We start from the raw sequence: 12,440 nt of genomic DNA, 5'->3' as shown, positions 1-12,440 counted from the left end.
CCTCCTAGGGCTGCACCCTCTAGGACAGCACACGCTCTGCAGGGCCTCGGGGGCCGGGCAGGGCACAGTCAGACATCATCACTGGACAGGACCTGGGGCCGGACCTCTTGGCCTGAAGGGCTCTCAGGAAAACCTCTTCCTTCTCCAGGTGGGAAATGCACACGGGTGCCCTGAGTTGTGACAGGTGTCACCTCTGAAGAAGAGAAAGCAGGGAGCCCAGCCCAGATGCTTCAGGCAGCATCTGCCAGGGGAGGAGGGTCCCCTGGCAACCTGAGTGCCACTGAGGCAGGTGGTTTGGGCCCAACCACCCCAGAGGCCAGTTGTGGGTCTAGGGTCCATCCTAAGCCAGCATGACTTCATCCTAACTTGATGACACGTGCAAAGACCCTGTTTCCAAATATGCTCACATGCCCAGGTTATAGGTGGACATGAACACGGGGAGACATTCAGCCCCATGAGAGGTCTCTCCACGTGGCCGCCCGCTACCCCACGGATGGCTGGATTCCAAGAGCGAACGCTCCGAGACAACGAGGTATTTTAAGGACTCAACCTGGGAAACCACACAATGTCACTTCCAGTCTGTGTGGAAGCAGCTGCAAAGACCCACCCTGATTCTAGTGTCACATGGAGAAGAGCCACATGCCCTGGAGCAGCACAGAGCAAGTGCCTGGAGCCGCACACGGCAACAGAGACGAATCCCAAACAGCACCGACTGCAGACTCGGAGAAGCAGAGGGCAGGACACCATCTACTTGGAGCTGGAGGTCCTGCCCTGCAGGCTGTGCAAGGGTGCACCGAGGACGCCCGTTCACCACACTCGCTGGTCTGGTCGTCTTTTAGGGATGGGGCTGTGGCCCTGGATGAACGCAACGTGGGGGCCTTGCATCCGAAGACCACTATGAACTCAGCGGTGATCTGAAGAGAGTGGTTAAGATCAACCCTTCTGCACACAAGCAGGAGAAGGTGACCAGAAGCTACCTGTGCCCTCAGGCATGGCGTGGCCCTACGGTTGGGCTCAGGACGCAGTAAGTGAAATACCTCCACGTTGGGTGGCGGCCGGCAAAATGGTTCAAGGAGATCGATCCCTTGCTTCATTACCGTGTTTTTTCCAGAAGTCCCATTTGAAGAATCTAAAAACAATATTGCAGAGCACTGCCGAGGGAAAACTCAGAGACGTTTTCCCAGGCGGGGCCAACAAAAAAGTGTCCTGGAGAGGCGAGGGGCCCAGAAACCCAGCTGCAGGGTGCCCAGGGAGGGAGGTCTACCGAAGACCTTCCCTGCGCTGAGCTGGGACTCCCAAGGACCAAATCTCTTCCATCCCTCGTCCACCCAAGTGGCCTCAGCGCTGAGCGGAGCCCAAAGCAGAGCAAGAAAAAAATGTCCCCAGGGAGTTGTGGCCGGGATCAGACCTGAGCTTCGCCGGCCTCGGCTCAGGGGCCTGGAAACGACGCCGGCCTAGTCAGGAAGGGACCTTCACGCCGCCTCAGGGACCCCCAGATGATGCGCTCACACACCAGGAAGGTGAGCCCGCGGAGAAACTGAGGCCGCCCCGCCCACCCGAGGCTGCTGTTCTAACCACGGCGAAGCTCACCTCCTTGTGCGCTGGTTGAGCGCTGGGCCGGAGCTGGGCCGCTCGAGGGGCGCCGGCGCTCCAAGCGCCTGGCTCAGAGGGAGCGGCTGCTGGGACGCACCGTTCCTCGTGTGCCCGCCCGAGCCCCGGCCCAGGGTCGGCCACCAACGGCCCCGGCGGCGCCGTGGGTAGACGGGAGACGAGGGGGCAGCTGGCCGTACAGGTGCGCGGTGCAGGTGCTCAGCAGGGCGGCACAAGGCCCCGCCCCCCGGCTCGGCCCCGCCCGTGTTAGCAGAGGGGGCTGTGCCCCGAGCGGGCCCCGCCCCGAGCGTCATGGCCGAGGACGATGGGCGGAGCCGCAGGCGGCGGAAGAGCTCCGAGCCGAGAGGTGGGGACCCGCAGGTAGTGCGGTCGCTCGCGGGGTCCGCGGCACTCCCTGGTGGGCGAGGCGGGGTCTCTCTGTTCGGGAGCGGGGACGCAGCTGGCGGGGTGCTGTAGGCCCTGGGGTCCGCTCAGCTGACGAGGTCGCCGGGCTGCGGGGGGACCATGTGGATGCTGGGTGGAGGCTCTGGGGGGCGCACAACTGGCGGGGAGAGGTCTCTGGTTCCTGACACGCGACCCCCGCCCGCCAGAATGGGCAGCAGCTCGCTGTCCGAGGACTACCGCCTGTGCCTGGAGCGTGAGCTGCGGCGCGGCCGCGCGGGCGTGTGCGGGGACCCATCGCTGCGCGCGGTGCTGTGGCAGATCCTGGTTGAAGACTTCGACCTGCACGGGGCGCTGCAGGACGACGCGCTGGCGCTTCTCACCGACGGCCTGTGGGGCCGCGCCGACCTGGCCCCCGCGCTGCGCGGCCTGGCCCGCGCCTTCGAGCTGCTGGAGTTGGCCGCCGTGCACCTGTACCTGCTACCCTGGAGGAAGGAGTTCACCACCATCAAGGTAGGGCCCTGGGCCGAGAGGGCTCCCCTACCCAGGATGCTCTGTGCCGAGGTCAGAGTTCCCTGGGGGATCCTGGAAGCCATGCGGGCAGCTCTTGGCCAAGGTCCCCCTGGACACTCGCAGGGCTGAAAACATGGTGTGGGTGGAGGCCACCCACCCTGGGTGCCTGCCTTCTGCGTTGGGCGGGGCGGAATCCTTGCTCCTCAAAACTGGAATCACTGCTCTCCCCAAAGTGGCCCTGCGGCTCCTGTAGCACAAATCCTAGGACAGGTGCACGAGAGGAACTTGAGGTTCCATGATCACTCTAATCCCTCCATGATCCCATTTATAGAGGAGTGTTGGGCGGGTGTATCCCCTATGAAGTAGGCACGAGCTGGGGACCCTGCACACCCTGGGGGTCTGGACTGAGTCCACCACTCGTTCAGGTACGGAGGCTGTGTCCAGGGCTGGCCTGACCCCTGTAGGTGAGCTGCCAGCCTGCTGAGGGGGCAGGCATTTGGCCCTCAAAGCTAATTTGGAAGAGTAGGAAGGTGCTGATGTCATTGGGCACGTGGGCGAGTCCACCTCCGCCGGTTGCCATGGCAGCGGCCGCTTTTCTGTCTCCCCCGCCCCTCCCCCCTCTCTCAAAGGGTGAGCTCTAGAGCTTTGTTGCTTCATGGGGACACCTGCTGGTCAGAAGTTCAAGGGCTTTTCCATTCGGATAACGGGGCGGGAGGCACCCTTACTTCAGTGTCGGTCAGACCTGGCTGCAGTCTGGTCCTACTTCCTCTTGGCCGTGTGGCTTACTGCAGGTTACCTAAGCTCCCTGAGCCCGTTTCTTTGTCTGTCAAGCGGACACAAGAATAAGCCAGTCCCAGGTCTGTTGTGAGCCCTGAGTACGATGCTTGCACGCGGTAGTGCTCAGTCTGCGGGACGTGTCATCCTCAGCTAGAAGCAGAGGAACGCTGACAGGATCCCAGAGTGATAGAATTTTAGGACCGGGAGACCCACATGACCGTCATCCTCAAAAAATGCGACCCGGGAGGCACTTTCCTGTCTGGCGTTCCCGGGCTCTCCGCCCAGCTGCACAGTGGAGCCTCCACACGGTACAGGTGGTGCACCCACGTGGTGGCAGGCACAGCTGGATAAAACGCGTGGCTAAGCCTCGGTCTCCATGGGAAAGGCTCTCCAAGACAAGTGCAAAGGCGAGTTCAGGAACGTGTTGGGGAGGCCACCTGATCAGAAGGGCAGATAAGCACCCCTATTTGTGCAGGACCAGATCTCAGCAAAGCCCCGGAGGTGACAGGAGGTGGAGGAGACCCCGAGGGAAGTGACATTTATTTCCCTCGCCGGCCCCAGCAACTAAAGCGGGTCTCGGGTCTCGGGAGGTGGGCCCTAGCACGCGTTGCCGAGAAGCTCCTCCCATGGGCGTGTCAGCACAGCCGGAAACTGCCCCGGTTCTGGGGTGAGGCTGGTGGCCCCTGGAGCCGGCCAAGGCCAGAGTGGAGGTGAGTGTGGGCTGCTGGTGACCGGGACCCTCCTCCGCAGACCTTCTCCGGGGGCTACGTGCACGTGCTGAAAGGTGCCCTCTCGGAGGACCTCCTCATCCAGAGCTTCCAGAAGATGGGTTACGTGCCCAGGGACAACCACCGCCTGACGATGGCTGCCCTGCCACCCGCCTGCCAGCTGGTGCAGGTGGCCCTGGGCTGCTTTGCCCTGCGGCTGGAGTGTGAGATCCTGGGCGAGGTGCTGGCCCAGCTGGGGACCAGCGTGCTGCCAGCAGAGGAGCTGCTGCAGGCCCGGCGGGCCAGCGCGGACGTGGCCTCCTGCGTGGCCTGGCTGCAGCAGCGGCTGGCCCGGGAAGAGGAGCCGCCACCTCTGCCCCCCCGGGGCTCCCCAACCGTGTTCCAGACGCAGCTGGACCTATACCGGGACCTGCAGGAGGACGAGGGCTCGGAGGAGGCCAGCCTGTATGGGGGGCCCTCGCCGGGCCCCGACTCCCCTCCCCCAGAGCTGGCCTGCCGGCCTCCACTCTGGGGACAGAGCGCCAAACTGTGGGGGGCCAGGGGAGGGGCCTGGGAGCCACTAGGGGAGGCTGAGGTGCTGCCGCAGGCCGGCAGCCCGCCGTACGGGGCCTTGAAGGAGGAGCCGGAGCCAGAGCCCGACGCCTTCTCCTTCCTGTCGCTGCGCCAAGAGCTGCTAAGCAGGCCCGGAGACCCAGGGAGGTCGGGGCGGGCCAGCCCCCAGCGTGGGTACGGGCCCAGCCCCCCACCCCCCGGCTACCAAGCACACGGCTGCCTGGCTCCCGGTGCCCTGCCCACCCTCTGCTGTGACACGTGCCGCCAGCTGCACGCCCCGCACTGTGCCACCCTGCCCGCCTGCCGCCTAGGTCACGCACTTCGTGTGCTGCTCGGTGACACCCAGCAGCGCCTCTGGCTGCAGCGTGCACAGGTGGACACCCTCCTCTACGATGGGCCCGGGGCCCGACCTTAGGCCCAGCCAGGCCCTGGGCCAAGTGCTTTCCAGAGAGTTTCCGTGGTGCTGCTCTGGGCCTCATCACTCCTCAGGCCTGAGCCCTGGCCACCCTGCCCCCCGGGGACTCCTGGGCACAGCAGGGTGGGGGAATCCAGGCCTCACAAAGCAGGAGATGGGCTCCTGCCTTCCATGGAAAGCTCTTGCCTGGGGCTGGCCGGCTCCCCACCCCCTGCTCCCAGTGTTCCAGACTGTGTCCCCACGTGCTGGGTGGAGTCTAGCTTGTGTCCGCGTCTCGCCACCATGCCTACTCCCACGAAGGGCCCCTCTCCCTCCTCCTTCACCCCTCCCCCAACCCACTGGAGGGGCCCAGCACCCAGCCTGTAGCTCTTGACCTATCCCTGTAAGTTGTGGTGTAGGACATGTTGCCTCGCTCTGAGCGTCCAAGGGAGATTCTCCTCACAGGGGTGTCCTTGGAGGCCCGCAGGTGACACCGTGGGCCACTGAGCACCACCGTGACCAGCCCGGGGGCTCTGCCAGGTACGTGGCTGACCTAGCCTCTTGCCGCTGGAACGAGCCGAACCCACGTGCCCTGGTCATCGCTGGGCTGGGAAGTTGGGCCCACACGTGGAAGAGAAACAATCCGATCTCACAGCAGAGTGTGCAGGCTCCCGAGGAGTCCAGAGAGCCCGGAGGCAGGCAGTGAGTGGGGCCTGGACAGGCTGTGTCACTCGCCTCCAGGTGGAACATGGGGCTTCTGAGCAATCGGCACCCCACAAGCCACCTTGCTGGGGCTCTCTGCTGCACGGGCTTCCCACCTGATCATTCACCCTGGGCCCAGTGGTAAAGATGGGGTCCAGGCTCTTGAGTAGCCACCTGCTCAGACAGACTCTCAGGGCGCAGGCAGGCGGAACCCCTTTTCCTGGGGGGGAAGGGGGTCCCAGAACATGCTAACCCACAGGACTGGAGGGGACAGGTGCCTGTTTCTGTGCTGGCCCCTCCTCACTGGGCTCTCTGCCCGTCTGTCTGTCCCACCTCTCCTTCCCAGCACTCAGAACCACCTTCACGTCATGAGTCAGAACCCAAAGTTCATTAAAGGACATTGAACCTGTTCACGTCTGTTAGAAAAACTTTCATCTCTCTGAGCTTCTGTCAGCACCCACTCGTGCCCCTTCCCGTCTGGGCCTCAGTGTGGGGGCAGGGACAGGGCCCAGACCCCAGTCCATCAAGCGGGATGTGACCCATACCCGACCCCTCCTTCCCATCTGAGTGTCACCAGCCCTGCCGCTGGGGCGGGGCGGGGGGTGGGGGAGGCTTACCAGAGCCTCAGACAGACCCTGGGGCCCAGGATGGGATGCAGGCAACCATGTGGGGGGCCTGCCCATCCCACTCTAGCAACACCCACTGAGGTGGGCCCAGCGGCCCTTTGCTGTTGGGAAGCGAGGGCCTGAGCTTCTGCACAGCTGTAGAGGGCCGGCTGTGGGCGTGGCCACGGGTGCCCAGACTGAGCGTCAGGCCCTTCTCGGGCGCACCCACCCTGCTCTTCTGGAGAAGGGAGTGCAGTCAGTTGGAGCAGCTGGTCAGTGTCAAAGGGCGAGCCGGATCCTAGCAGCGTCGTCAGCTCGGACTGCAGAGGCCTCCCGCCAGTCACGGTCACGGCTTGCAGCGCTTGCTCTGGGCCTCACACGTGGCCGGAACAGCCCGCTTGTTGCGGTGGTGGGGGAAGGTGGGCATGAGCTCCGGCTCGCAGGCTGTGGGGAGAGAGCCGTTCAGCACCGGGTGGGTGGGGGATGGGGGAAGAGTGTGCTCCGGGTCTGAGAACCCCGCTCTGCATCTGTGATGGGCCCTGGGGTTGCGTCTTCCTCTGCTCCCATCAGAGAACAGTTTGTGTGGCCAACAAGCACCCACGCCGGCCTCAGCAGGCAGCCCCTGCCCGCCCAGGGCCCACCCTCCACCTGGGCTCCACCAGGAGCCCACCACACCACCCCTTCAGGGGCTTCAGCAGCTCTGCGAGGCCGTGCCCCAACACCCCACCCTGGACTACAAGGGCCACAAGCCAAGCCCCCTGTGGAGCCTGGTGGGGGTGGGGGTGGGGGTCTGGGAGACTCACGCAGGGGCTTCTCCTTGAAGTAGGAGCTTTCCAAGCCGTCTCTGGCCGTTGCCCTGGAGAGGAGGCCTTGCTGTTAACAGGACCCCCAGATGCCACTGAAGCTAGTGTCCCTCACACCTGCCCGGCTCCGCGGCCTCTGGTTCAAATGTCCCAACGACAAGAGGTGAGTGGCAAGTAGGGGACTGGGGCCCAGAAACAGATGGGAAACTCAGAACGGGCTCCGTGACCTGGGTGGGCAGAGACCGCCCAAACTGAGCGGCTGGCCCTCCGCGCCTGAGTCCGGGGGCTTCTCTGCGGCAGCGTGGCCTGTGTTCTGAAAATCCCCCTATAAGGGGCCCGGGTTTGAGGTGTCCCCACTCCTGCCCGCAGGCGAGGTCGGCACCTTTTCTTGGGGTCATACATGAAGAGGAAGTTCAGCAGGCGCAGGCCGGCCTCCGACAGCCACGGGAACTTGTGCTTCAGGTTGTTGTAGGGCTGCTTGCGCAGGCTGTACTGGCCCACCAGCGGCAGCCTGGAGAAACCCTGCGGGAAGCGGGAGGTGGAGCCACAGGGCTTCAGGGCAGGGGAAGCCGGCCTGGGCGGGGGGGGGGGGCGGGGGGGGGGGGTTGCGAGGGCAGAGGCCAGGCGCTCACCGGCCAGATGTTCTCACTGGGTGTCCCCAGCAGCTGTACAATCAGGTCCACCTGGTGGATCTCAGAAGTGCCGGGGAGCAGGGGCTTGTGAGCCAGCAGCTCGGCCAGGATGCACCCCACGGCCCTGCAGAGGAGAGCGGGCCTCACTTCACGCACCGGCTCGCCGTGGCCACACACCTCCGCCGAGTGCCACTTTGACGTGAGCCGCTGAGGGCAAGTGCCGCCCCACATGCCTCCCACGTGCTGGGGTCAGGACCGGCTGGAGCTCGGGAGGTCACCACGGAACGTGACCCAGTGCCAGATGGCCTCTGTGGGTGGCGAGGGCCGGGCCTTTCTGCTGCAGAAGCTATGTTCTCACACTTCCCCTTGGGATCCCAGGTTTCTCCCCACCAGGAGCTGGCAAAGACCCCAGCCCTGCTCCGGCCCCTGCCGGCCTCTCCCCCAGGCTCTGGGAGCTGCCTTCACCCCTCACCACATGTCAATGCTGGTGGTCTGCGTGGTAGTTCCCAACAGCAGTTCGGGGGCCCGGTACCTGCAAAGAGAAATGCACTCTGCAGTCAGCCTTCCTGAGAGCTGGCCTGGGCGACCGGATGGCCAACCCCAGCTCAGGCCCCCTCTTCCCCGCAGTGCTGCAAACGTGGACGGCACGCGCGGTCACGGCAGCTGCTGCTGGACAGCCCGTGAGCAGCAGCGAATTCTCTATGCCACGCGGGGGCTGGCTGACACATGGCAGAAGGTGTATGATTTCCACGTCCTCTCTGTAACCACAACCCTGCTGTGCTTCTTAAAAACACGAGAAGCAACTCCAGAAAGCTGCGTCAGCCGCCCACCCTTCCGTCTGAATCAGGCTGGGTGTCCGGCTGCCTCGGGCAGGGCGGTCTCACCAGCCTTGCTGTCATCTTGCTGTCTCGGGAAGTGTCCTAGACCCAGCCTCCAGGAGTACGTGCAGCCCGCTGGGGCTTCGAGACCCTCAGGGTCCTTCTGCAGCTTTGGCCTGATCAGTGCCCCACACCTCCCTCCACCAGGGACACCTCGTCCCGACAGACTCACCAGAGCGTCACCACCTTGGGGGTCATCGGCTTCACTGGGATGCCATAGGCCCGCGCCAGGCCAAAATCCGCTGCAACAAAGGCAGAAAGATGAGGGGACGAGGGTCACCGGGGGAGGGCCAACGAGCTGCTGGGTGGGAGCCAGCCCTCGGCCTTCAGGGTGCTTGTGAGGACTGACCTGCTCCCCTGCCCAAGTGGCCACACCTCCCACAGAGCCAGCGCCCTGCACCCACCTGTCTTCACACAGCCTTTGTCAGTCATGAGCAGGTTGGAAACCTTCAGGTCCCTGTGACAGAAAGTGATCACTAGTTCCCAGGAAGTGAGCTCCATGGGGTAATTACGTTGTCTCCTAATTGTATGTCACAGGCGCACTCAAAACACTTTTCTTTTTTTTTTTTTTAATTTTTTTTTTTTCAACGTTTATTTATTTTTGGGACAGAGAGAGACAGAGCATGAATGGGGGAGGGGCAGAGAGAGAGGGAGACACAGAATCAGAAACAGGCTCCAGGCTCTGAGCCATCAGCCCAGAGCCCGATGCGGGGCTCGAACTCACAGACCGCGAGATCGTGACCTGGCTGAAGTCGGACGCTTAACCGACTGCACCACCCAGGCGCCCCTCAAAACACTTTTCCTCCACATCCTCTGTTGGAACTTTTTAAAGTTTACTTATTTTTGGTAATCTCCACACCCAATGTGTGGATTGAACGTACAACCCTGAGATCAAGAGTCACACACTCTCCCGACTGAGCCCATTTGAGCTTTCTGGGCACCCCCATTTAAAACTTTTTATTATTTGTTAATTTGAAATTAAAAAATATTTTTGTAATGTTTATTTACTTTTGAGAGAGAGAAAGAAAGCATGTGCACATGAGCAGAGAAGGGGCAGAGAGAGGGGAGAGGGAGACAAGATCTGAGGTCTCAGCACAGAGCCCGACCAGGGGCTCAGACTCACTAACCATGAGATCATGACCTGAGCCAAAGTCAGCCACTTAACTGAGCCACCCAGGTGCTTCTTATTTATTTTAAATATTTATCTTAGAGAGAGAGAGAGAGAGGGAAAGAGAGAGGGAGGGAGGGAGGGAGAGAGCATGTGCAGGGGAGGGACAGAGACAAAGGAAATCAAGAATCCCAAGCAGGCTCTGCACCGTCAGTGCCAAGGCTGATGTGGGGCTTGATCCCATGAACTGTGCAATCATGACTTGCGCCGAAACCAAGAGTCAGACACTTAACTGCCTGAGCCACCCGGGCGTCCCAGAACTTTGTAAAAACAGGGAAGGTGGGCAGCAGAAGGCCATCTGGCAGCTGGAGTAGCAGAGCTCTCAGTAACTTCCTCAGGGAGTGGCAGAGCCAGGCAGCAAGCCCAGGCCTAACTTCCTCCCGCGCCCATCGCCACCCAGGGCTGCACCAGCTGCTCCAAGATCCAAGAAACCACTGCTGTGGGCCTGGAACATCCCCCACTCCATCCTCTTCCAGTCATAGCATTTTCTCGTGCGTAACGAGACTCCAGGAGGGACCTGTCCACACAGTCAGTCCCCCGGGTGGAAAGCAGGTGCTGTTTGGGCCTGGATCCTGCCCCAAGGAACAGTTAGAGAAATGCATCGAAGCCAGGTCACCTTTCCCCTGCGTCACGAGGGCACATTTGTCCCTTCGGCACCTCCCGCCCCGCCCCAATGATGCCATCCCCCACCACCTGAGGCCCCTCCTACCTGTGGATGATGAAGTTCTGGTGCAGGTACTGAAGTCCTCGGAGCACTTGAAGGACAATGCACTTGACCTACACAAAGGCAGAAGGCATCAGTTAAGGCGAGACACGTTTGGCGCAAATGTGGAGGTGCACCTGCTCCGCGGCCCCCAGCCTCACACCTGGGCCTCCGAGAACGGTGTCGGCATGTTCTCCAGAAGGCTGGCCAGGTCTTGCTCACAATAACCCATCACCAGAAAGATGCTGGAAGGGAAGGGGAAACACACGGAGGCTCGCACGTCCTCCTAGGCCACAGGACCCTCCCAGATTGCGGGAAGGACGAACTGTGCTTGGGGAAAGCACAGGGAGGGGACGGGCAGGGCGGGCTCAGCAGACTGCGTACCTCTCCAGGTGGTTCCCAACAACCACCTCCTTCAGCTCCACGATATTCGGATGGCGAAGGCGAAGAAGCAGTGTGATCTCCCGAAGGCTGCTGATGGGGACCCCTGCAGGCAGACCTGCAACTCAGCAACCCCCACCCCCGCACACAAGGACCCCTGCAGCCAGACCTGCAACTCAGCAACCCCACCCCCGCACACAAGGACCCCTGCAGCCAGACCTGCAACTCAGCAACCCCCACCCCCGCACACAAGGACCCCTGCAGCCAGACCTGCAACTCAGCAACCCCCACCCCCGCACACAAGGACCCCTGCAGCCAGACCTGCAACTCAGCAACCCCACCCTTGCACACAGGACGCCTGCAACCAGACCTGCAACTCAGCAACCCCCACCCCCGCACACAAGGACCCCTGCAGCCAGACCTGCAACTCAGCAACCCCACCCACCACACAAGGACCCCTGCAACCAGACCTGCAACTCAGCAACCCCACCCTTGCACACAGGACGCCTGCAACCAGACCTGCAACTCAGCAACCCCACCCCCGCACACAAGGACCCCTGCAGCCAGACCTGCAACTCAGCAACCCCACCCTTGCACACAGGACGCCTGCAACCAGACCTGCAACTCAGCAACCCCCACCCCCACACACAAGGACCCCTGCAACCAGACCTGCAACTCAGCAACCCCACCCCCGCACACAAGGACCCCTGCAACCAGACCTGCAACTCAGCAACCCCCACCCCCACACACAAGGACCCCTGCAGCCAGACCTGCAACTCAGCAACCCCCACCCCCGCACACAAGGACCCCTGCAGCCAGACCTGCAACTCAGCAACCCCCACCCCCACACACAAGGACCCCTGCAGCCAGACCTGCAACTCAGCAACCCCCACCCCCGCACACAAGGACCCCTGCAGCCAGACCTGCAACTCAGCAACCCCCACCCCCGCACACAAGGACCCCTGCAGCCAGACCTGCAACTCAGCAACCCCACCCCCGCACACAAGGACCCCTGCAACCAGACCTGCAACTCAGCAACCCCCACCCCCACACACAAGGACCCCGGCAGCCAGACCTGCAACTCAGCAACCCCACCCTTGCACACAGGACGCCTGCAACCAGACCTGCAACTCAGCAACCCCCACCCCCGCACACAAGGACCCCTGCAACCAGACCTGCAACTCAGCAACCCCACCCCCCGCACACAAGGACCCCTGCAACCAGACCTGCAACTCAGCAACCCCACCCTTGCACACAGGACGCCTGCAACCAGACCTGCAACTCAGCAACCCCCACCCCCGCACACAAGGACCCCTGCAACCAGACCTGCAACTCAGCAACCCCACCCCCCGCACACAAGGACCCCTGCAACCAGACCTGCAACTCAGCAACCCCCACCCCCACACACAAGGACCCCTGCAGCCAGACCTGCAACTCAGCAACCCCACCCTTGCACACAGGACGCCTGCAACCAGACCTGCAACTCAGCAACCCACACCCCTGCACACCAGACCTGCAACTCAGTAACCCCCACCCATGCAACCAGACCTGCAACTCAGCAACCACAAGCCCAGCAGACAAGGACCCAAGCAACCAGACATGACCTCAGCAA

The 12,440-nt window shown here is 62.7% G+C and overlaps 2 protein-coding genes across 10 annotated transcripts in view; one reads left to right on the top strand and one right to left on the bottom strand.

The window, feature by feature from the left end:
* Nucleotides 1-1,888: 1,888 nt before the first annotated feature.
* SPATA2L (spermatogenesis associated 2 like) lies at nt 1,889-6,067 on the top strand. Of its 4 annotated transcripts, none has more exons than XM_045440074.1 (3): nt 1,889-1,971; nt 2,202-2,505; nt 4,033-6,067. In XM_045440074.1, exons 1-3 carry the CDS (start codon nt 1,916-1,918, stop codon nt 4,975-4,977), a joined length of 1,305 nt encoding a protein of 434 aa, XP_045296030.1. In that variant the 5' UTR covers nt 1,889-1,915; the 3' UTR covers nt 4,978-6,067. The 4 variants fall into 4 exon arrangements, with proteins under 4 accessions (XP_045296030.1, XP_045296031.1, XP_045296032.1 ...); XM_045440075.1 differs by having other exon boundaries at nt 1,893-1,957; XM_045440078.1 differs by having other exon boundaries at nt 1,967-2,008.
* CDK10 (cyclin dependent kinase 10) overlaps nt 6,045-12,440 on the bottom strand; it is a 26,089-nt gene continuing 19,693 nt past the window's right edge. For 5 of the 6 annotated variants that reach the window (XM_045440081.1, XM_045440083.1, XM_045440079.1 and 2 more), the window contains 10 exons: nt 10,832-10,934; nt 10,611-10,692; nt 10,454-10,521; nt 8,981-9,033; nt 8,749-8,818; nt 8,171-8,230; nt 7,699-7,822; nt 7,449-7,588; nt 7,067-7,119; nt 6,045-6,707 (listed from right to left, as the gene is read on the bottom strand). In XM_045440081.1, coding sequence (XP_045296037.1) covers nt 6,610-6,707; nt 7,067-7,119; nt 7,449-7,588; nt 7,699-7,822; nt 8,171-8,230; nt 8,749-8,818; nt 8,981-9,033; nt 10,454-10,521; nt 10,611-10,692; nt 10,832-10,934 — 851 coding nt within the window. In that variant the 3' untranslated portion in view covers nt 6,045-6,609. The remainder of the gene's footprint in view (nt 6,708-7,066; nt 7,120-7,448; nt 7,589-7,698; nt 7,823-8,170; nt 8,231-8,748; nt 8,819-8,980; nt 9,034-10,453; nt 10,522-10,610; nt 10,693-10,831; nt 10,935-12,440) is intronic. The other variant, XM_045440080.1, reaches the window with a different exon arrangement.

The sequence above is a fragment of the Leopardus geoffroyi genome, chromosome E2 (assembly GCF_018350155.1).
Source record: "Leopardus geoffroyi isolate Oge1 chromosome E2, O.geoffroyi_Oge1_pat1.0, whole genome shotgun sequence".
Classification (NCBI taxonomy): domain Eukaryota; kingdom Metazoa; phylum Chordata; class Mammalia; order Carnivora; family Felidae; genus Leopardus; species Leopardus geoffroyi.
This window is presented reverse-complemented; position numbering and strand designations above follow the sequence as displayed.